General features: G+C 40.4%; 1 protein-coding gene across 2 annotated transcripts in view; it reads left to right on the forward strand.

Annotated features, from left to right (window-relative positions):
* rims2a (regulating synaptic membrane exocytosis 2a) overlaps positions 1–22728 on the forward strand; it is a 116811-nt gene that overhangs the window by 84378 nt on the left and 9705 nt on the right. The window contains exons 24-27 of one of the 2 annotated variants that reach the window (XM_030782466.1): positions 2647–2679; positions 6029–6135; positions 7738–7907; positions 16790–17034. In XM_030782466.1, coding sequence (XP_030638326.1) covers positions 2647–2679; positions 6029–6135; positions 7738–7907; positions 16790–17034 — 555 coding nt within the window. The remainder of the gene's footprint in view (positions 1–2646; positions 2680–6028; positions 6136–7737; positions 7908–16789; positions 17035–22728) is intronic. The other variant, XM_030782467.1, reaches the window with a different exon arrangement.

Raw genomic sequence — 22728 nt, forward strand, 5'->3', positions numbered from 1 at the left:
ATATCAGTGGATGTTACTCTGCAAGTCATGTGACTACTGTATTGTTCACTCACTGTTCTTGTCAGTTCTTGTTTATCCTGTAACTCTGTCACCAGAGCAACTGCCAACCATTTTACCATATTACACTTAATAAAACATCAGAACATTCTAGAATAGTTAACCCCTGTGGATAGAATCTAATTTGCTTCACTTGTGGGACAGACTGCAGGTTAATTATTGTGGGAGAGAAAATGTTCCTTAGTATCTCCAAGTCCCCCCCCCCCTCTTTTTCTTTCTTCCTCTAGTTCTTTCTTTATGCAGTTACATAATTTCCAGGACAACAAACCGGTCTCTCTTTGTTGTTCATTAAAGCTCCCAATTATCCTGTTCTTTTGTTATCGTGCTTTTAAAGAATTTTCTTCATGTAAATTCGGTCCTCTGTTAAATGTGTAAAAGGATTCATAGAAGTATTGGAAGCTGTTTAAAATGAAAACTGAGAGGAATTGAATGATCAAAATTCATAAATTTTAATGTTCCAATCTTAGCTACTATAGCTGTAGATGGGTATTGTCATCTTTGGTGATAAACATAGTCCTTAAGTCTTTCAGTTTGAATATGAAGCAATGTCTAACACTTGGGCTGTTTTGCTCAGTTCTGAATAGAATTGCCTGATTCTGTTAGTGGACCCCATTTTTTTGTGTGGACCTGCAGCCTCAGCCTGCCCCTGGAAGCAGATATTCTGTTCAAGCAGCAGAAGCCAGTATCTAGAGCGCACAGCATGTTGGGTAAAAGCATCCAGATGGCTCATGAAGGAAAATTTGCTGGTACAATGTGTTGTGGAACAATAAGTGATTGTTACGAGCACTTCATCAAAGCCAAAAGTAATTTGTAAAGAAGTACTCCTGCTAAGAGCTCCTGTTAAGATCTGAGACATATTTTTTTGTTGAGTGTTATTTCTTCCAGATTCCAAAAATAATTAAATAAAACAAATACATCTACCTGTACAGTTAGCAGTGATTTTGAGCAGTGATTTTTTTTTTTATGTGTGTTTTAGAATTTAGGGAGGTCATTTGCACTGGACCTTGAAACCACACTGGTGATTTTTGGTCTAACAAACTTTTGAGAACCTGACTAGCTTTTATGAATTTCCTACTGCGAAAAAGCTCGGGTAGTTGAGGCAACATTTTCACAGCTGTACAAAAAGAGTCGCATTACTTTTGAAGTCAGAGAAGTCAAGTCGGAAATCGTCAGCTGAATAAACGCTTTAAATGCTAGCTTACTTTTAGCGTCTCCCTCACTTTAAAAAAGGGAGAAAAGCATGACGCGAGGGAAGCTGAATGAGGCAGCCGTTTCACGCTGTTTTATTCACGCGCCGAGTCATTATTGAACGGGCCGCCGCTGTTATTGAACTAAATGCAAATTAGCCAGGAGGTGCATCGGAAATTAAGAAACTAGAGCAAGAGTCTTATTTTCTCTGACACCGCAGTACCGTTTTTTCCCCCCGAACCGTCACTTTGAATTGAGGAGCGGAGAGTCAGCCAACGAGGCCGCGTAGACGAGGGGCGGGGCAAAAAAACTCAGGCATCCGTGGGACCTGCCTGCTCCCCTCTAATAAAGATGTCAACAATAATGACTGCTTAAACCGGCAACCTGTACGAACTTGCATTGTCTCTCGCTGGCTGTGATTGCACAGGAGTGCATTTGGTTACGCAACATCATAAGCCCGTGTATGATTAATGATAGCGCGAGATGAAAGCACAGCTCATTGTAACAGAGGGAAAAATGACTTGCCTAAGCATATTCTTTTTTTTTTTTCTCTGAAGACAGATAAGAAAATATGAATATGTAAAGGAGGAAACAGTCCAATTAGTGATGAACCCAAGCCCCAGAGAGCACAAAGACGTTGCACAAGCTTTATCACAGATATCGGGCTAGTGCCTCATAAAGGGGGTGGGGGGGGGGGGGTGGTCTTCCACAGTTATTTCCCGCAAGAGTATTGTGTATGTCTGGATTTTTCTTTTCTTTTTTTTATTTTTTGTATGTCTGTACTTGTGCTGTAGTGCTATTTGGTGTTCCTGCTTCCTTCTGGTTGAGGATTGATGTTCTACGAAGTTTTAGGTTGTCTCTCTCTTCAGTGTTTACTGTGTTGTAATAGTGCTCCAGACTGGACCCTCCCTCCCTCCTTCCCTTCTTCCCTCCTTCCCTTCTTCCTCTCCTTCTCCTTCAGGTTGTAGGTTCTAACCCTGGTCGGTCTGCTCCGAACCACGTTTCACCATCAACATCTCTAACATTTCAGAAGCATTGCAATATTTCAGGTCTCTCCTCAAGAGCTCCTTAAACATGCTTCTTTTCCTTCCTCCTCTCTTTCTCAAAAGTATTCTTCCACGTTTTCTGCCTTTTGATCTTGCTCTTCTCTTTTAGTATCCTCCTCTGTGTTTTCCATGTGTGTTTATGTGTTTCGAAGTGATTATGTGGTGGTATATTTGCTTTGCTTTCTGTTGTTGTTGTTGTTGTTTGTTGTTTGTTGTTATACCCTCCCCCTTCCACCTCACTCTGATCCTCAACCCCTTCCATGCTCCTTGGTAAACCCCTTTGTCCCCTTTACTCACATCCTCTCACCCCATCTCCTCTGTCTATGTCTGTCCATTTTCTGTTATGACCTCTCAGAAGACATGGACTCACCCAGTCGGACAAACTCAGGTCTGTCCCTTCCTCTTCTTTCCTTCTTTCCCTCTTTTTTTCTTTCTTTCTTTCTTTCTTTCTTTCTTTCTTTCTTTCTCGCTGCTTCTTTCCCCTTCTCTGCTTGTGTGTTTTCCTCCTATACCCATTCTATTCGCTGCAAAAAGGGCAGACCAGCACTAGAACACTGCCTGTAACTATAACTGTGGGCTTAATATTATCTGACTTCAGCTCAGACATATGCATAACTGAGTTTTAGCTTATAGATGTTACGCTGATATCATGACTCTGATAAGTGGCAAAATAAGAGAAAAATGGAGAATTTAAAACGTTGAGACTGCGCCTATGAAGTAAACTACTTTAGCGCTTTACGGCTTTGTAGTTAATCTCACGCCGAAACCTCTTTTACTGGCCAACAGATCTCAAACGTAAGGGTTCTTGGCTCACTGCCCGCATCTCTCCACCTCTCTCATAGCTTTTATTGCTTCATTTCTCCATTAATAAGCTGTGGGAGTTATTTTTGACCTCTGTTGTGAAGCCAAGATAATTATACGCTGCACAGAACCAGTCATAACCACACACAATACTAAACTCAATGTTCCTCTTTTCAAACATTATGCTGTTTAACTCTGTCTGCACATTTAATTATTATGGCAGGCAATTCATTAAGCACAAGGATCTGTCTGTAGCTGGATTGTATGGAGCTACATGATGGTATAGAACAAAGCCTCATAAAATGATGTCCTAGAATGTATGGTTATGGCTTTAGCTGATGACAGTGGCTTTGAGACAGCATGGTCCACAAAGTCTTTGAAAGTAATATCACTTAGTCGCTGATATTATATACTCTCTCGCAGAATCTCATATATTTGGTTGTGATTTCCAATTTACTTTCATTTTATTTGTGTTTCTCCTCCATTTGTTGTCTTTTGCCTCTCTGTTGCCATCTTTACTATCAGAAGTAGAGAGAGAGAAAGCAATCCCAGAAAACAGAGGTGCAGGTACACTGTAAAATGTAATTGGTTGACTTTACTTAAAAAAAGTTTGAAACCCGTTGCCTGAGGAAGATTAAGTAAATTCATTTGTTAAGTAATGCAGAATTGCAAAGTATGTGTTGGGAATACCTGAGTATTACTAATTCTCAGTTTATGTAGCAATGGATAATATGTTATGGTCACTGTTTTTTGTCAGTTGAAATAACTTGCACTGGTTCAGTTCAAATCAGAGAGAAAGAGTACAAGACCCCGACTCTGAAACTTATCGTCCTCATCACTCTGCCCACTTCACCCGAGTCACCCCAGGAGAGAATGCCAGCAATCTCACGGCAATCATGAACATCTCCCTAACTGGAATCATTATAATAACGTCTCATTATATTAACACGAGCTTCTGACTTAGAGGCGTTCAGTCATCATGTCACAGGTGGTAGCATCGCACCGTTGGCTTGTCAGTCAAACACTGCACCAAATGCAAAGTAGTTGTAATGAAGGCTGTAGTGACCATTCTCTTTTTTTAAAAAACTCTTAATCCCTGTAGAAAGTTGCCTAGGTCGAATGTAAATGCAGGTGCCCCACGATGCACCGTTGCACTGATGTCGGACGTCGGAACTCCAAAATTTTAAGTTATAGTGGCTTAATAATCTGGAGCTCATATTATTTAATTCAAAAATGATTTGAAATTAATCAAACGTTTTTATCTGACATAACTCAAATTGGATACGTGTTAAAACAACTCAAAATTGTTAAGTCAGTTTAACTTATGAGGTCATTTTAAATTTACACAACTTAATAGAATTAAGTTATTTGAACGTTCAGGTTTACAGTGTAGGGTGGGTATGGTCCAACTGGTGCTGCCAAGTGAAATGAGACCATGCTCTCTTTCAAAGAAGAATATCATCTTTGCATGACTCCTGTATTTGTATATTTTATAGAGAGCTTTGTCTAAATAGAAACATTAGGAAAGTAGGCTGTAAATGTAATGTGATGTAAATAGCATTCTCACGATACTGATGTTCAAAGTAAGACAATGATTTTAAATCCTCCACCAGCCCTTCCAGATGTACTCAGATATATTCAAACATAGTGTGTACTTCAGTTGGGCTATGTGCACCACATTTTTTCACATATCAACAGTTTTTGTAAATCACTGATTTATCAAATGTTGCTCAATATAACTTCAAGTTGAGATTGTTTTAGTATGAATACGATATGACAGCTGAAAGTACTGCGTGTAGCACAGATACTGGAAGACTGCAGTGATAATGTTCACTATACAGTGAATTTGACTGGGCAGTTATTTGCATTCGCTCATGTTAATTCTTCAGTTTAACTTTGCCAAAGATATAGCGATGTCATGAACTACACCACATGCATCAGGCGTGATTAGAACAAAGACTGAGAATGCTGAATAGTGTTAGATGGATTTCATTGTGATGGCTGAGACTAGATATGTCTCACGCCATGTAAAATGTAAATATTTTGCCAACATTTTAATTTGAAAGAAAGAAAGAAAGAAAGAAAGACAGAGAGAAAGAAAGAAAGAAAAGAAAGAAAGAAAGAAAGAAAGAAAGAAAGAAAGAAAGAAAGAAAGAAAGAAAGAAAGAAAGAAAGAAAGAAAGAAAGAAAGAAAGAAAAAAATCACACTGTAAGGGATACTGTAAAATGTATAAACCCAGTACATTGACACATAATTCATGCTGTTAAAACATGGAACCAAGGATAAAAACTCTCACAGAATTAATGGTAAATCGCTACCTTTGTGCAATAAACACAAATGTCTAATATATAAATTCACAGTTTTCTAATGGAGGTGGGCTAAAATGAAGAGTTTGTTTAGTCAGAGTTTATGGGAAAAGGGGATGATGTTACAAAGAACCATTAAGACTACTGATTCACACATAGACCTGTTTAGTCAGGTTTATTGAATGTCCTTAATAATCTGTACCTGCCCACTGAGAGCCTGTCTCCATTTTGCAGGAAACCATGAGCAACTCATTAGGCTAACTGCCTTTTCCAAGGGCATGATAGTTATATTCTACTGCAGGACCTCCCCTATCAGTTAGGGATTTAGAACAGCTTCCCCTCTGGTCTGAGTCAGTAGTCCCTGACATGTTAGCTACCTGTCACCAGCCTTTCTGAATATTCGCTTCTGAGATTAAACAAAGAGTAAGTGGCAGACTCGTGGTTCTAGAGCAGCTTGAAATTGGACGTGTTTGATTATATGTCAACTATCAGCCCATGCCTCAGTGTTGTGTACAGCAAGTAATGAAACAGGACATTGGTCCTGGCCTGCTTTTCTTATTTGTTATTAACCATCAGAAGCACAGTCATTCACACTCACACTCATATCTGTGTTCTTCTTCCCTCCTTAGGTGCTATGGATGTGGAGGAGAGGACTAGACAAATGAAACTGAAGATGAATAAATATAAACAGGGCACCGGTTCTGATTCCCGACTGGAGCAAGACTATCATTCTAAGGCAAGTTCCACCTCCCCACATGATTCCCGTTTCTCCACTTTATACTTCATAGCTTTCCTGATGTCATTATGCACGCTTTACTTGATGCTTCAGTCCATATAAGGTAAATAATGAACTTCATCTCAACAGAAGGACTGAGCACCAAAATCATATTTACTTTAAAAAAAAGGTGCTTACGATGCATTGACAAACTGGACCCATGTATAAAACCTCTTCAGAGTGCCAAAATGACTATTATATAACCCTATGACACTGGATTTACAGGCCAGTCCTGAGACAGGCCATGGGAGACTTTTATGGGAGATGTAACTTGTGGTTTAAAAAAGAAACCCTCTTGACACTCAGATTATTAAACTGTAATGAAGTATTGTGGTCTCTTGCCTAAAATCAGAAACCAACACAAACCATTTAAGTCCTGATGTATCTGCCCTCATGTGTCTTTTAAAGTGTTTGGTATGAGAGGCATCACAGCAGGATTGCCAGAGTTCTTCACTGTTCTATAAAAAGCATCAGTACAGTCTTTACTTGCCAGACATTTGTTTTAAACCTTGAGATTCTGCCTGGAAGGGAAACTGTTAAAGATGTCTCTGACTGTCCTCCAAAAATCTTTCCTTCCACTTATGTCTGAGGCTATTCAGAAGTACACAGCATAAAAACAACCTTCAGTCACGTTTTTCTTCTCGCACCCTTTAGCGACATGAAAAGCAAGTGAAATGAAATGATGTGAGGAGGACAGCTCTTTCAGTGTTGTTCACGAACATTTTCTACTGGTAGCGATGTTTTTGGAGGAGGGGTTTGATCTCTCTCAACAAAATTTTAAGATGCCCTTGTTTTGGGGCTGTTTGTGTTTCAGATTATAATATATAAAATAAATCTGCTCTGTTCATAAAATACCATACCATTAAATACCAGAGTGTGACAAAACAATGAGTTCTTTTTAAAAGCTCAGCATTTCATTCTCAATAAGAAAAATTTCTCTCACAGAAGCAGTTTGTAGGTAATTTTCAAGGTTGCACATTAGACATTTTGCAGCATGGCAAATTTTGTGGGTGCATATGCATTGTGTAGATCAGCCTATTATTTATTACTTGAGATAATCTATATCCCTAAGCTTTTTGTATGAACTGACATTCTCTGTCACTATGAGCATGAATATTCATGTAAGCGACAATGGATTTCACTGAAATCAATAACACTATAGAAAGAGTAATAACTGCTTCATGCTTGCCTAAAAATAATAAGTTACGGTCACTGTGTGTGAATTTACACGGTCCATTTCTGTCAGCTTAACCCTTTCCTCTGGTTTAAGACAGACTGGTGCTGTATTAACCCTCAGATTCTTTAAGAGCAGTTAACAATGATAAATCTAGTGATAGATTCCATTATTCCCTCACAGACTGTCACCGAGAAGTCAAAATCTGTCATTAAAAATGTGATTATTTCTTATGACAGTTTACCTGATCCAGGGTGAGGTCCTTAGTCTGGACCCCTATCAGTAGTGATGTGACTCATCTTGTCTGTTTTTCTCATTGGGATAGGAACTGAGAAATGTCTTATGTTTTAAATGACTTATGTGCTTTTACTTCTGTGTTGTCTATTCAGCGCTCAGGGAGGGACCCGCAGCGAGGTACAGACAACCTCTCGGCCAAATCGTCCGACAGCGATGTAAGCGACGTGTCCGCTGTTTCGAGAACCAGCAGCGCGTCTCGGTTCAGCAGCACGAGCTACATGTCTGTCCAGTCAGAACGGCCGCGAGGAAACCGCAAGATCAGGTGAGGTGCCCGTGTACAGAGTCAATTAAAGTTCAAGGCCCTTTGCCGGAGATGGGCGAACCCAGAATTTGGATCATGATCTAGTTTCATGTCCAACTTGGATGAGTTCAGGAGTTGTCCACTAGGAGAACTCCTGTTCTAGGTTCCTTCTAAAAAAAAACAGGAGATGTTCTTTAGTACTGCATCATTTCCTGAATTTCAGTGAGTTCAGGTTTGGCTCTGTTTAGGACAGATTTTGAACCAAACATCTGAACTTTACTGGTCTAGAATGGTAGTAACCCATCACTGGCACAGTAACCTAGGAAGTACCTGAGGATATTGTTTTCTCTGAGTTTGCATTCGCATTAAGTTGTGCATACATGTCTTGCTTAAACGTTTGCCTTGAATTGTTTACTTTATTTTACATCCCCATGTTTATTTGTTCATGGTCTATAATTCTTAATGTTTACCAGAGCTTCCTCTCACCGTGGCTCTGTGTTTGCTTTCCTTTCTGTTTTGCATGCATGCCGCTTGCACTTCTGCATCTGCTTTCTGATCTGCAGCAAAGCCATGCAGGGGCGGAGCCTCTCCAGGGAAGGGGAGGAGTCAGTGGGGGAGGTGTTACAGGAGGAGGAGGAAGAGGGAAGGGTGGCTGTAGGAAGAGGGAGAGGGGAGGGAGGGGGAGAGGTGGTGAGAAGAGCAAATAGTGTAGACAGAGAAAAGGAGCAGGAGGAGTCTGAAGATGGCATGGTCCAAAGGAGGTTCTCAGAGACTGATCTCAGGTAAAAGCTCATTCACCATGGCAACCTACTGTATTCCATACTGTAGCTACAGAGTCAGCCATCACTACTGCTGTAGCTACAGATTCAACTATTAATATAATGACATGGAGCAGCTAAACCATGGCCTCTGACCTCCACCATAAGCATGCTTAGGTCTGTCAAACTTCAGAATGGAAAAATGGACCTTGAGAACAGAATGCTAAAGTTTATGCTTTTCTTCCAGGACAGGTAGGCATAGCTTTTTAATGGTATGGCAAGTATACCTCGCTAAAAGGTTCTTGCCATTGCACCAGATAATATTATTAAGAAAAACCTGTTGTCAAAGCGTAGATAGACTATATTAGTGTCATATTACACTATATTAGTGTTATATTTATATATATCTGTATGTGGCAGCTGCTGCTTGTCTGTACTCATAAGCACTTCTCATAACCCTATACAAAATCCAGAGAGAAAATCAAGTACAGACCAAATAAAATTTTGAGATCTTTCTATTTTTTCAATATCCCCACTGTTTATACAGATCATTCGTCACTCTTCAAATTTCAGCAATCTGGATAGATGAATCGATTGACTCTTCAATGCATTGATTTGTGAGGAATGGTCTGGCTTTGATCCCAGATTTGGGATGTGACAGGAAGAGTGTAAAAGTCCAAAGGGAACTAAATGATAAGAAAACCTGAAAAATGTAATCTTCCCAGTGTAGTCAAAAACAAATTGCCTAATAGGGCTAGTGTTAGCATAGCTGCCCTTTTGTTTAAAATACCTTCAGACTGAGTATGGATACAGTGGAAGTACGCCATGGTGAACAGCCCAAACTGACTCATTCACTGAGTGTAGTATAATGAGAATGGCTCTTGCTTTAATGTCTGATCTCTGTAAATGTATTTGTTTTCATTTGCTACAGTCCAGTAATGCAACAGTGCCATCACTGGTTAAACTGTAACCTCTGCATGAGCTGTTTCCACAAGAAAATTCAATTTGACTAATGTGATTTTCTTACATATCCCTTAATGATCATTCAATACTTTTCCATTCAGTTTTATCCCAGCCTCCCTTATAAATTTTGTGAAGCCCAGAACTACACAAACTGAGTTAAATGTATAGTTTACCTTTCTCCAGTGTGTCCTACACAGTTCTCTGCAGCCAATTGAACTCTTCTTTATTTTGATCCTCTGAGAGATGTGTTTATGACGTACAAGTCAGTTACTCCTTATGTTATGAATAAACCACTGAGTCTGTATGTATAGTAGCTCTATGCAGCGTTGGCAATGATTTGAAAGATGAGATTAGAGATTAGATGGATGAATAAATGGTCGGATGATTGGTTGGATGGACAAATGGAGGGATGTTTGGATTTCTTCTTTTTTTGTGTGTACTGTAGCCTCTTAGTGTAGGTGAAGAGCAGGAATTGAGAGAGAGCGGGTTTAAGCGAGGAGTGTTTACCTCTTGCCGCTTGCCGTTATCTGTCACGCTGCCGGAGTGTGGTCTCATACAGACTAATGGCTTTCTGATCAGTGTTTGCTGTAGATTTAGCCACCCAGCGATTCAAAAACAGGAAATGACGCAATAGGACACTACATTAGCTAGAAAAGACTTCAGGGCCTTTCTTTGTCTGTGTCAGACTTGTTATGAAAGCATGCGTAAAAGGCTCTAATTTTCTCCTGAGGGCTTATGTAATCATATGACTGAAGTCCACATGTATTGATTAATACTGAAAAATGTTAACAATAAACAAGTCATAGAACGTTGAATCTTAGGCTCAGAGACATTTGTCGTCTGAAAATACCAGAATTGTTGCTCGTGGCTTTAGACTAATTGTGATTAGGTTTTTAGAATTTATCTCTTATAAAAAAAAAAACAACCTGAATTGGATGACGCAGCATGTTTGTTTAACTAATGATGCATTTTTATTGGAGCTGAACATATGGCTTAGCTTGACCGTTTGTTGCCTTTACTTTCTGGTATAAGCCGGAGGCAGGAGTTTGGTTGCGTGCGCCAACCATTTGGAAATGATCTTTGGACTGAGTCATGCTAATGATGAAAGTTATCATTTGTGGCTCAAACACTCTGTCTGATCTCTCGTAGTTCCGGGAGCAACTGCGTAATTACTGTTGCAGTCAATATCATTTTTATCATTCTGTTCTCATAACTATTGTCTTGTGAAACTTAATATTTTTTTGGTTGAAATGATGTTTGCCTGCGATGGGCTGGCGACCCGTCCAGGGTTTTTCCCCCGCCTTTCGCCCAATGAGCGCTGGGATAGTCTCCAGCATCCCGTGACCCTAATTAGGACAGGCAGCTTAGACAATGAATGAATGAATGAATGAACGAACGAACGATTGAATGCATGATGTTTGCAAATTTTCAAAGATCAGGAATAGACATATGCCCACCTAAAAGACATCTGATAAAAGTATGGATTTTGGAGGGTAGCATATGTTCATAGGAGCAACTGTGCTTGACTTTGTAACCTGATGGTGAAACAGAATTGCATTAGCATTGCCCTAAGCAATATCTTCTAATTGCATCATCGTTTCAAGAAAAGGTCACTTCTCAGGTTGTACAGACATTTTGACCAGCGGTAAATTACAGACTCAGACGAACTACAATTCAGATTTTTCATTTCCTCTCTTTATTCCACTACATTGTGGTTAACTGTGACCTGTAGTATTGTCTGTTTACTTCACGTGCATATTTTTCTCTAGTTTTTCTTTACACAAGTTTTTAATATGTCGAAACCACTTAAACTGATTTGCTTTACTGTTGTCAGCTGGCAGACAGCAGTATTCAGGAGGTGCGGGTTGCATTTAGCTCATTTAAAATCCGCCTAATCTTCCCTCTTTTTGACTTTTGTGTTTCCTAGGAAACCACACATCCTATTATGTTTAAGGTAGAGACCAAAGCCATGCTCACTGACAATGATGTGGCACACAGAAATAGTCAGTTTCAATATTATAATCCCCTTTTCATTTTACTGAAGATGTAAATGCCATTTGAGTTCATATTGTCACAGACTTTCACAGTTTCGCTCAGAAAAAACTTGGAACTAGACATCATTCAAATGCTTCAAACAGACCTGTGCTCTTTGGAATTTGCAACATGCAGAAAGAAATGTAGTTCATGTGAAGTCAGTATAAAATCTGTTATAAATCTTAAAAATATCTGGGAAATTAGTTTCCGTTGATGACAGATGTTTGCATTGTACTGTGTGTTAATGCTCAACTGGATCACAAGCTTTGTCACTGCACTGACATGGAAGTCATAGTTGGTTTATACTGGCAAATGCACAATTGCAAAGACCAAGGGCGCAGTTACCATAGAAACTGGGTTTTTTTTTCTGCGTCACCTCATTACAAGAAACCAGAGGATTAAAGTCCTTTTTGTGCTTTATCTACTGACTGAAAATTGGAGGTGCTGTTGTTTTTAGTATAGGCAATGGAACAAGTTTGCTTGTGTATGTGTGCAGATGAATGAACGATATCTTCATATATTATCGATTGGATTTGCCCTCTTATGATGTCGAGTCATTTTCAAGTACCTGGGTACATATCATAAATTGGAAATCAGTTTAAAAAATTACAGCTATCGTTATGCCTGGAACATTTTGATGGCTGAAGGTTGAGTGTTTCAACCATTTGCTCCATGTAATCTAAAGAAAATATTTGCTTGAACAAAGCTGTTACACAGTTGTCAAATTACAACCGTGCAACAGCTAAAAAGATAATTCTGTCTCTTTACGACACTTATTGTTTTAAAGACTTGACAATCAGGGCCTGTGTGTGGGAGCTATCAGTCATAGCGGTTTGGCCCATATTCTGAATATACACTAAAGTATAGGGAGTTTTGGACTCTAAGGAACATCTTGGCCTAGATGAGAATTCATCTAGTAAAATCTGCATGAAAAAGAACGCACTGTTCAGCAGAGACCAAATTGAGACATCCCAGGAGAGTGGCACTGTTCTAAGGCTACTCGCCGAACAGGACCAAGACAAGCGCCAAGTCCTGTTGAATGAGAGGGGAAGAGGAAGCCATTCACTTTAGCCATTAGTGCAGACAGGGCTCCATGTGTTTGGCAAGCGCTCTTCTCCTCCTTCAACAGATGGGCATGATTATTTACATCAGTGGCTCTTAACGCTGGTCACTCTGACTTTCTGCTGATCTTTGACTTAATAGCACTTGAGTGCCTATGAAAACCAGGGGATTAAAGACTGTAATCACATCTTCATTGTGTAGAAATGGCAGCTCGCTCTATACTTAACAGCATGTGAAAGTGTAACATGTAAAACGTAAATCCAAGGACCTTATTTGGAAAACTTGTCGTGATGTTTTCAAATGAACTTTTCATGGGTTGATTTAAGGATGATCTGAAATAAAGCTATATAATAGCACAGTGAGAATCATGACCGTACGCCAGAAATATAATAACTATTTATCAGTCTATACCTTATCTTGTCTTTGGTTTTGTCTTGATTTAAAAAAAAAAAAAAGTATATAAATCCACATTGGTTGAAAGTTTTAGTTAATCTAGCTATTCATTTTATACGGTATGTTATAAATTCATCAGGGTAGATAATAGAAATAAACAACATGGTCCGTCGATTTATTTCTCACGATGAAAGCCTTGGATCTTTGTGGTGGACAAGCAGCCCATTGCAAAAGGTCACTGTCATTAAAGATAGAGTGCTGCTGCTGGAATATGCCTTTCAACTTCTCTTCAAAGCCTCCTAGATGCATTAGCCCATCAAAGAGCATAATCTTTTCATAAACACTCTGATACTGAGGCGCAAGAGAGATCAGCGATCCTTGGCATAGAACACTGGCAGCTCTGTGGATTGTCATAGTTTGTCATTTGGTGGTGTGAAGTTTGTCGTTTCCTCTTGTTATGGTCAGAACATTTTCTCTAAGTCTCATGTAGTGGTGGTGCTTCTTACACGCAGAGCAGTGGTAGGTACTACATGCAGCCTGCAAGTGAAGGTTGAAATGTGACCTTTCGGGAGATGTTTTGTTTGCTTTTCGAGATCTGTAGTTTGAATGAAATGATGATTAAGAAAGGCAATCTTACTGTTGTATTCTTCTTATTTATACGTTGAGTTGGGCCTCTAAAATCTTGACTCACTGTGGCTGGCTGCATTATCTGTACTCTTTTTCCTCTGAGCTGTAGACACAAAGACCACAGCTCTGACAGAACTGACTTCTGACTCCTGACTCCTGACTCCTGAATCGGGCTGTGAATTTAACACCAGGTGTTTATACTCACACACATAACAGAGGGAAATCTATTATTATTAAACCGGGTATGATTACTACAGTGTTGTTTAAGATCCCTTTAAATGTCACTGGTTATTTTGATCCAACACAGCATAGGTATGTACCCTATGTGGAACATCCAAGGCTTAAAATATGTAGCTTTCCACTCCTTTGCTATTTTCAGTCAGAGCCTTGATTGTACTCCCATATATTACATCTTTGAATGACTCTAATCCACCTATGGCTGTCTCACAGGCCTTCCTGGAAGAAGCATGAATAAGAATGCCATTGTTTGTAGTGGCATATTAATGTTTGACAGTCTACAGCTCCTGCCCAAAGAGAGACTTGCTTCCTATGCTACCTTACTTACTGTTTTAAGTTTATGTTTAGAGGACAGACATGAAGGCTCTCCTGGGTTTTGTATACCTCCGTATGATTAATAGTTAGCAAGGTTCACAGCAGGCTCGCAGATAAGTTTGGAACGCTTAGCCTGGATTAGTTTTGGGGCTAAGCTTTGTTGCGTAAACTTTATTGCGTATTTAAAATATATCTGGGGGTTTTTTATGTGTAAAAATACACTTCGTGTATTTTTTCTGTCAGTCAGATGTCACAATAAGGCCAAAGGCCATAGATTGATGTCTGTTCTCAGGAAGGCAGATTTTAATGACTTTGATAGAGAGTGTGAGACACATGGTGTTCTCTTTGACTAAAATAATGAGGAGTGTGAATGTGTGTCTGTCAGTGACCTCCCCATTAAGGAGATGAAGGAGATGTAATCTCCAGCTGATCCCCTGGCGCTACCAACAAAGCAATGTCACCACCTTACATTCTAATGAGCGACACAGAGGGAGAGGAGGAGGAGGACCTGCTCAGAGCTCACCTCCTCCGTTGGTGCAGGTCTTTTTTTTTTTTTTTTTTTTTTTTTAATAGGTCTGTTACCTTTGGCAGCTGTTCTCGCTCAGTGAGCAGATCACAACACTGCTTTTATATGATGGTTTGGTGACTTTGTTTCATATTTAATTTTTTATTTTTTTTTAAAAATCCAATTTTGACATATTAATGTGACCTTTCCATGCTCTGAATGGTTTTAGCAAGCACTTATAGGCCTCAATAATTTCATTATGTTCTTCATTATCACTGCTGGTCTAGGTTTAGGTGTAGAGAGAAAAGGGTAAATGGATGTATGAAAAAAAAAATAAGAGAAACTGTATTGATTTATACTTCTCTATTTCATTCAGCTGTCAGGCTCCAACAACAGAATTTGGAGACACTGGTCTATCACTGCTCCTTCACGAGGGCAAAGTTTGGATAATTGTATTATTCATACAGTAATCAGTTAGCCAGATGTGTTGTTTCAGATATCATCTAATTAGTGCCGCTGTTGGATGAGGGCTTGAAATACTAACTCATTCTTTCTCATTCATATTCTCATTTTGTTTTATTTGCTGGTACATGTTTTTCGCTCTTAAAATGTGCACAGTTTTGTATGTTAGAACAGACTGTCACGTGCTTTTACAAGTGTATCTGTCTAAGATGTCGGAGCCATAATTAAAGAAGGACTTTGAGAAGTGTAATTGAAGTAATTGAAGTCAGAATTGTCAAAACACATTGATTCCTCTTACAGTTTCCTTCAGAACCGTTTTTGTTTGAAAGTCCCACCGCGATGATTTTGTTCTTAGGGTCAGGTCTTGTATTAAAGGATTCGTGTCTTTAGGGCGATTGCTGAGACGCATTTGTATTCATTAACATTTCATTAAGAGCCCTCGCACGGGAAGAGATGTGTCTTTGTGCCACGTCTTACACTCAACGATGAGCTGAAAGCCTTGTTTTTTTTTTTTACACTGTGTCCTCATTCTAGTGTGACAGATAAAAAAACGGTCTCCTTTTGAAATGTAGATCAGTGCAGATAGTGCTGCTCCACGAGAGCTTGTTAACTTTAAAAGAGGTCAGTTTGAATATCCTGCTCATGACTAGTTCTATACAAGTTTTATATCGTAAATAAACCAAAGGCTTGCAGTTGTTATTGCTGTTTCCAAAATGGAATATCAAATCAAACATTAAGCTGCAGAAGGTAGCTAAATGTTTGATTTCACAACATGCGGGCTCACCTGTTTTTACGTAGAATGGTATGCTACTTTCTTGTTTGTCTTCACATCGAGTGATAGAATAATATCTTTAACTATAGAATTTAGTGTTCCATAGTTAAGTGTGGAAATATACAGAATAAAATCCTTGCAATTTCATGACCCAAGGGAGCGGTCCAACAAAGGATATCATCTGGCCCAGGGTAACTTTCCTGATGAACTACGTTCTCGTGTATATAATGTACTTTTTGTTGGCACATCTCAAAATATAGTTTGCTAAATGGCTAGAGAAAACAGAAAATTTGAGTTAGCAAAATTTCTACCTGAAGGAGCTACCAGCTGACACATATTTGAATAGGTCTTTTTTTTCCCAAGCCTAGCATCAGTCTTCTCTAAGCAGCAGATTTTCAACAAAACTTCAGTGTGTGTGGTGACGGGCTAACGTGTGTTTTCTGGAGCCAGTTTGTTTTCTGAGGGCCATTTTGCTTTCTGTCTGTCACACGAATCAATCTCATCTCGTCAAGCCTCAGAATCATTCTCGCTCCATGAAACACGCCGATGATGCGCAGAAGAACTGTGACCCATCCTGTCCCGACCTGCTCCCGAATATCAACTCCCTTAGTTTTCCCGACACCTCTAACTCTCCTGTCCCCCCTCTCTCTCCTCCTCCGTCCTCCCCTCTTGTCTTTCCCCGTCCGCTCCTCTCTCCGTCCACCTCTTTTTCCTCTCTCCTTTCCATCCCTGTGTGTTCTCTTCCGTCCCGTTGTCTGTCGGCGGCCACTGACAGTGACTTTACGTCCAAAATGAAAAACAGGCAGATGGGCACGACGGGCGGCGTGAACATGACCAAGAGCACCAGCATCGGCGGTGACATGTACAACCTGGAGAAGACGGACGGCAGCCAGTCAGACACGGCCGTGGGCATGGTGGGCACCGACGACAAGAAGAGGCGCTCCAGCATCGGTGCCAAAATGGTGGCCATCGTCGGCCTGTCTCGCAAGAGTCGCAGCACCTCCCAGCTCAGCCAAACAGGTAAAGAACCTCCATCACCTTCCCCTCCCTGTACACTGTGCTCCATGACTATCCCCCTGACTGACTTTCTGTTTTTTCTTTTTCTTCTTTCTCTTTCTTCTCAAGTTGTGTTTCGGTTCCCGTTCCCCCTTTTTTTTTTTTCCTTTTCTACCCTAAAGAGACGGTGCTTCCAAAACATTTTCTCTCCAACAGGTTTTCATTTTTGCAGGAGCCATCTTCGTCGAACATATGAATACACGCCGTAGGATCGCGGAGTTGAATGGCATGAACATTCACTTTTACCTCTCTCCCTAGAAATTTGAAACTGTTCATCTTTTTTTCCTCTCTCTCTCTCTCTCTCTCTCTCTCTCTCTCTCTCTCTCTCTCGTAGTCAACCTCTTGTCTCTTGTAATCGACCTTGAAATTGCTCTTAAGATTTTTTGAGGTTCTTCTCTCCTTCCTATTTGCTCCCCAAACAAGTGAAGAGGATGCTGTCATTCCTCTAGTGAAAAGTCTTTGAGTTAAGCATCCACTGCTGCTTTCAAGTATCAGTAACTGGAATACTGATCCTCCATGGCTGGTTTGTCCCTGCTTTAGCTGTTCCTCCTTCTTCCTCCATGAATATTTAATGTGTAATGGTGGGTTAGATGAAGATGATGAGTATCTCTCTCCTGTCATTTTTTTTGATGAGCTAGAATTCTCAGGGTTTCAAGGTATTTAATATGCTTCAGATCACAAATTCAACGTTACATAACTGGCTTACTTTCAGGGGTTTTATCCATCTCCCCCCACCCCCCTCCTCCATTAAAACAAACTGGTTTCATATGACCTCAGCTCTTTTTAATTCAAATTCATACCACAGTGTCTGCAACACTGTGTACATAGCAAAAGAAGAACAAGACTTGCCAGTCCAAATTTAGAAACTGTCAAGGAATACTCTTCTTTTTCTCAATTTCAGCATGTCCAGTTGGTGCGCAGACGTGCCGACTGCATTCAATGACCAGCATCATTGCTAAGTGAAAGAACATGATTTGTAATCTAGTCTAAATGAAGCCAGGCTGGGTCAAGGCTAAACATTCAGCCTGTATGCTCAGAGGGACGTGACCCCACAGTCTTGCAAAGTGTTGCAAAGCAGTGACTTCTTCTTTGAAAGTCTTCAAAACAACTTATCGTCAACGTGGAATTTTTTTTTTCACATGTTTTCAAGAAAAAAGGAAGTGTTGCAATACTTGTCGTTGCTCTGAGGTTCAGTTAAAGGAAATCCGTTCTTAACTTTACTGAGATTTCTATTTCTATTTCATTTTTTAAATCAAGACGACGCCATATGCGAGATACTGTAAAACCATTTCTTTTTATGCAGGTATGATTGACATTTTGCTTACAGTGTTCTTGTTTTTTGGATACACTTTTAAAGTGCATTAAGTTGTCTTTTGATGTGGGGGTGTTTTATAAATGGTTTTTGCTTGACCCATTATGATCTGTTCAGCTGAGGAATTTGAAAGGGTCTTACGTCTTGAAAATGCCATTTTCCAGTCTCGAGTGTATTTGCTGACTTCTTATCTGGCTTGTACACAATCACTGCCCTGTGCAGAGGTCACTCTGAAGTCTCGGACAGGAGAGACCGAGACGGAGCGACAGCTCAGTGTCTCAGTGAAAACTCACGTTGTGCTGAAGCAACCTGGCAGGTTAAAGCGGCTCGTGATGAGACCATCACATGGCTGGCAGGGAAAATCGTGGGCTTTAATAATTTCTGCAGATTTCTTTGCCAGCAGTGCACGGGCGTATCACGTCTGCAAAAACACAGCTCCTACTATACCAGCTGAGCTGAACAGCCCCCCCCCCCAACCCCCACCCCCGAGAAAGTACAACGCCACAGCTTCCCGAAACCCAAACATGCACCTGTGTTTGCTCAGAGAATCTTAATGCCTTTTATTGCGTTAGACAAAAGGGTTGAGTTTTGAGTCAGAACATTCTGTTAGGTTAGGATGATAGTTCTGAGTTGTTTTGTTTCTTTTGTTCGATAGATCTTTTGCATTGCTGTTTATCTCTTTTTTTTTTTTTATCGGTGATGCCTCATTGTTTGATATTTAAAAGTCAACAACTTTGAAAGCTAGACAAGTACTGGTATTGCATCTCTCCAATACACGACTGTAAGTTTCACAAATTTATTTTGGAGGATTCAAATTTTATTAACAGAAATCAATTGTCTGTGTTTTCGATGTCTAAATGATCTATGAAATGGTTATGCCAAGTCAAAGAGCAACTCAGGGCTGCTGGAGCCAATGGAGTGATGCAGAGCTTTTCTCCCTGTCCTGAAGTCCTTTCAAAAATCAAATCTCCTGTTTTATTAACATCTCGGCACTGAAGACAGGCTGCTTTGTGTCAGACTTAATAAGATGACATGGTTTTGTGAAGAGCAGGAAATCTCTTGTGCCTGTGTTTGGCTTGCAACTGTGTTCTTCTAATGCTCTCTCTCTCACACACACACAAACACATGCACACACACACACACACGCGCGCGCGCGCGCACACAGACTCCCAGTGTAAATCATGGAGTGTATCAATATTTCACGCAGTGCTTTTAGGTACATGGGTGGGAGAGAGAGGCAGCCTTTCAAATCCCTGGCCTGGTTCTGTACCAGCGGTGAGTATGCTTAGCCCAGCTCCGGCAAGAGGTAGACTCTCTCTCTCTATCTCTCTGCCCTACTTTGTTGTTCTTTACCCGGAGGGTCAGACGGTTGGCTTGTGGAGGCGCACTCAAAAAGATGTACTTTTTAAGGAGGTTATTCTAGGCTTTGCTGTGAGCAGCACTGTCAAAAGGAGTGGATCCACCACGGTTAATGTAGAAATGCAAGACGTGAAGGTTCTCTGATAGAGCACGTTCCTTTGGGACTGCGGACAGGCAGCGTGAGGCTCGGTCACATGTGTGTTCTCATATCTTCCCTCAACAGAGTCTCTGCCCCCATCCATATAAATCAACTCTCCTCCTCTCCTCAAGACTTTAACATTGTAAACACGCTAAATTGGACAAAAACCAAGATTTATGTCAAATTTACAAGAGTCTGTCCCTTTTGATGATATATGAGAAGTGCTCCTTTGTTTGCTAGGGGAGTAAATCCTTTTGGCATTTTGGTTTAATCAAAGTATCTAAGGTCTGTTTCCTCTCGGTATCGGCACAAACAATCTGAACAGTGACTGAAACAGTGCCCGGCAGTGATAACTCTTGGTTGTCTTGTCTCTACCACTAGAGTCCCCCCCTAGTCTTGGTAGATAGGTATAATTAATCCTGATGGCACAGCTTTCAGTATAGAGTATAGAGCTCAAATCCTTCCAGGATTATTCATAACCCAACGTAATCAGTATGCCGATTTATAGGGCTTGATTGTTCTACCCACTGTCCTAAAATCATAGGTAATTAAATCCTTTTTGTAAACACCCTGCCCCGCCCCCCCACATCCACATTTCTTGATGTGATTCTTCAAAAGCTAGACAAGAATTGTTGCTGTTCATCACCATGTGCTGCACTTTGCAGTTCTCCTGGCGGCATTTCAATGGTCTTGACGCGCACGTTTCTTTTATACCTGTCCACCTCAACCGAGCATATTTCTTCCAGTGAGTCGCTTTAAAACGACACTCGTATAAAATACATCCTTACTGGCAGCGGCAGCTTAAGTTTAATAGGTTTGTTACGGGACTATGGGACGTGATTACCTTCCTGTGCTTTTGAATCTCCGCAGAAATTGCCAATATGATTCACATATGCAGTCTTTGCCGCGACATTTCTCGTGGTCTGTATTGCACTTGTTAGTCTGTGCCATTGAAATTTGCCCCACGTGCAGATTGGTCAGTTATAACCTCCCTCCCACTGAGTGATTGCACAGACAGGCTCTTAAAAGATTCTGGAGTGTCCTTTGTTTCACCCCCCCCCCCACCCCCCCCACCCCCCACCGACACAGCCAAATCTCAGTTCTCTACTGACAGAGAGATGAGTGGAGTGCTGGCTTCTCTATCCAGATGGTAAGCAATGCTGCATTGCAGGGACAGAGGGAAACTATACGAAAAAAAGAAAAAAAGGAAAGGTGCGACTGCACCACGCAAGCTCAGGTTACATACGATCCAGGTTCAATGCTGGCCTAGAGTCTTTACTGTTATGCTGCAAATTCTAAGTCTCGTTTAAGCACGGATTACTACAAAATAAAACTCGTTTGAGCTTTTTGGTACCTAGTTCTGTTCATATATGAATTAAATGTTTTGACAGGCTCAGGAAAGCAGTGGATGTATAACAGTTATGATTCTACACAAAAACTGTTCGGTTAATGGATGATGCTTTAAGAGCCTTTTGGCACTATTTATACTGAAGTGAACATTAAGAACTCTGCTCCATTGTGCACAGCTATATATTTATACTATGTATTTGTACATAACGAAGACTTGGCATATTGTGTTTTTCAGTGTTTACATTGTGATCCAGAACCAAAATTTATCTTGCTTGTCAGCAGTAGATTTTGTTATGGCCAGCCAGGTTTGACTATGGAAACAAACTGGCAGAACTGGAATTTTCCCATCATAATGAGCTACGGAACTTCCTTTGTCATTATATTTACTGCATGCATTTGTTTTTCATGCCAGTTGTTCATTATCGAAGTAAAAAAGGAAAAAAAAAAGAAGCTTTTTCTCAGTTTTAGCTCTTGATTTGCTTAACACCACAAGAAAGCTAAACGATTCAAAACCACCGAGCTTGCTCAAACTGCCCAGTTTGGCTCCATTTCCATTCACGTGGATGAACCAGACACCTGCTGGTTTCAGGCTACCTGTAATTCATCATATCCTGAGTAGTGATCTCTCCTCTCAGCACCTCTGTCTTAGGGAGGCTCTAATTAGTCTCACTGGGGCTCAGAGAGACAGAACGCAAGCAGGATGATATATGAAGTGGCCAGTATCAGCTACCTACCTACCTGCTAGCTCCACTTCTCTACCCAAGGTGCTGGGCTTCTCTGAAGCCTGCTGATGTGCTGTGTTCTGGGAAGTGTTCTACTGTAGACTTCAGATTCACCCTGACCTGTATTCAGCATGTATTGTTTGAGATTTATTTAAGCTCAGTCTCTGTCAGGCAGGTACCTTTTCAGGTGTTTGCACAAGTCATCATTCTTTTAAAGGATGGTACAGGCGCCTGATGAAATCAGCGAATCAGTCAAACACTATGGTTTTCTTCATTCTACTTCTGGTCGGTTAGCTTTGGGCCTGATATGAAGTTTGGTTTATTTCTGAGGACACAGAGTTCATGTTCTCTCACTGAAATAAGTGCCAAGCTCAGTAATTTTTAAATAGATAAGAATATCATGTATCTGCGCAGTTGTCATGAAAACCCATGTTCTGAGAGTAGCCATGGTGACACACAGTCACTAATAACTGCAGAAAGATGGATGGACCCTTTGTAAGCTAAAGACATGTGAAATATTTAATTAGTACATGCTCAGAAACAACCATTTATTGTACGTTTTATTGTACTTGCATGTTTAGTTTGAATAACAATGAATCTGCAGAAATCACTAAAGGAATAAAGAAATCTCAGAATGAATCAGTGGGAATTTGTTTTGATTCAATTTACTAGATCAGAGTTGAAAAATCTGAGTCAATGTGAATCACAGTTGTAGGAAAAAATAGATCACAAACCACCCACTTTTGCAGACGTTTACATGCGCTGGGAGGAGAAAA

This window comes from Chanos chanos, chromosome 8 (genome assembly GCF_902362185.1).
Source record: "Chanos chanos chromosome 8, fChaCha1.1, whole genome shotgun sequence".
NCBI classification, from domain to species: Eukaryota; Metazoa; Chordata; class Actinopteri; order Gonorynchiformes; family Chanidae; genus Chanos; species Chanos chanos.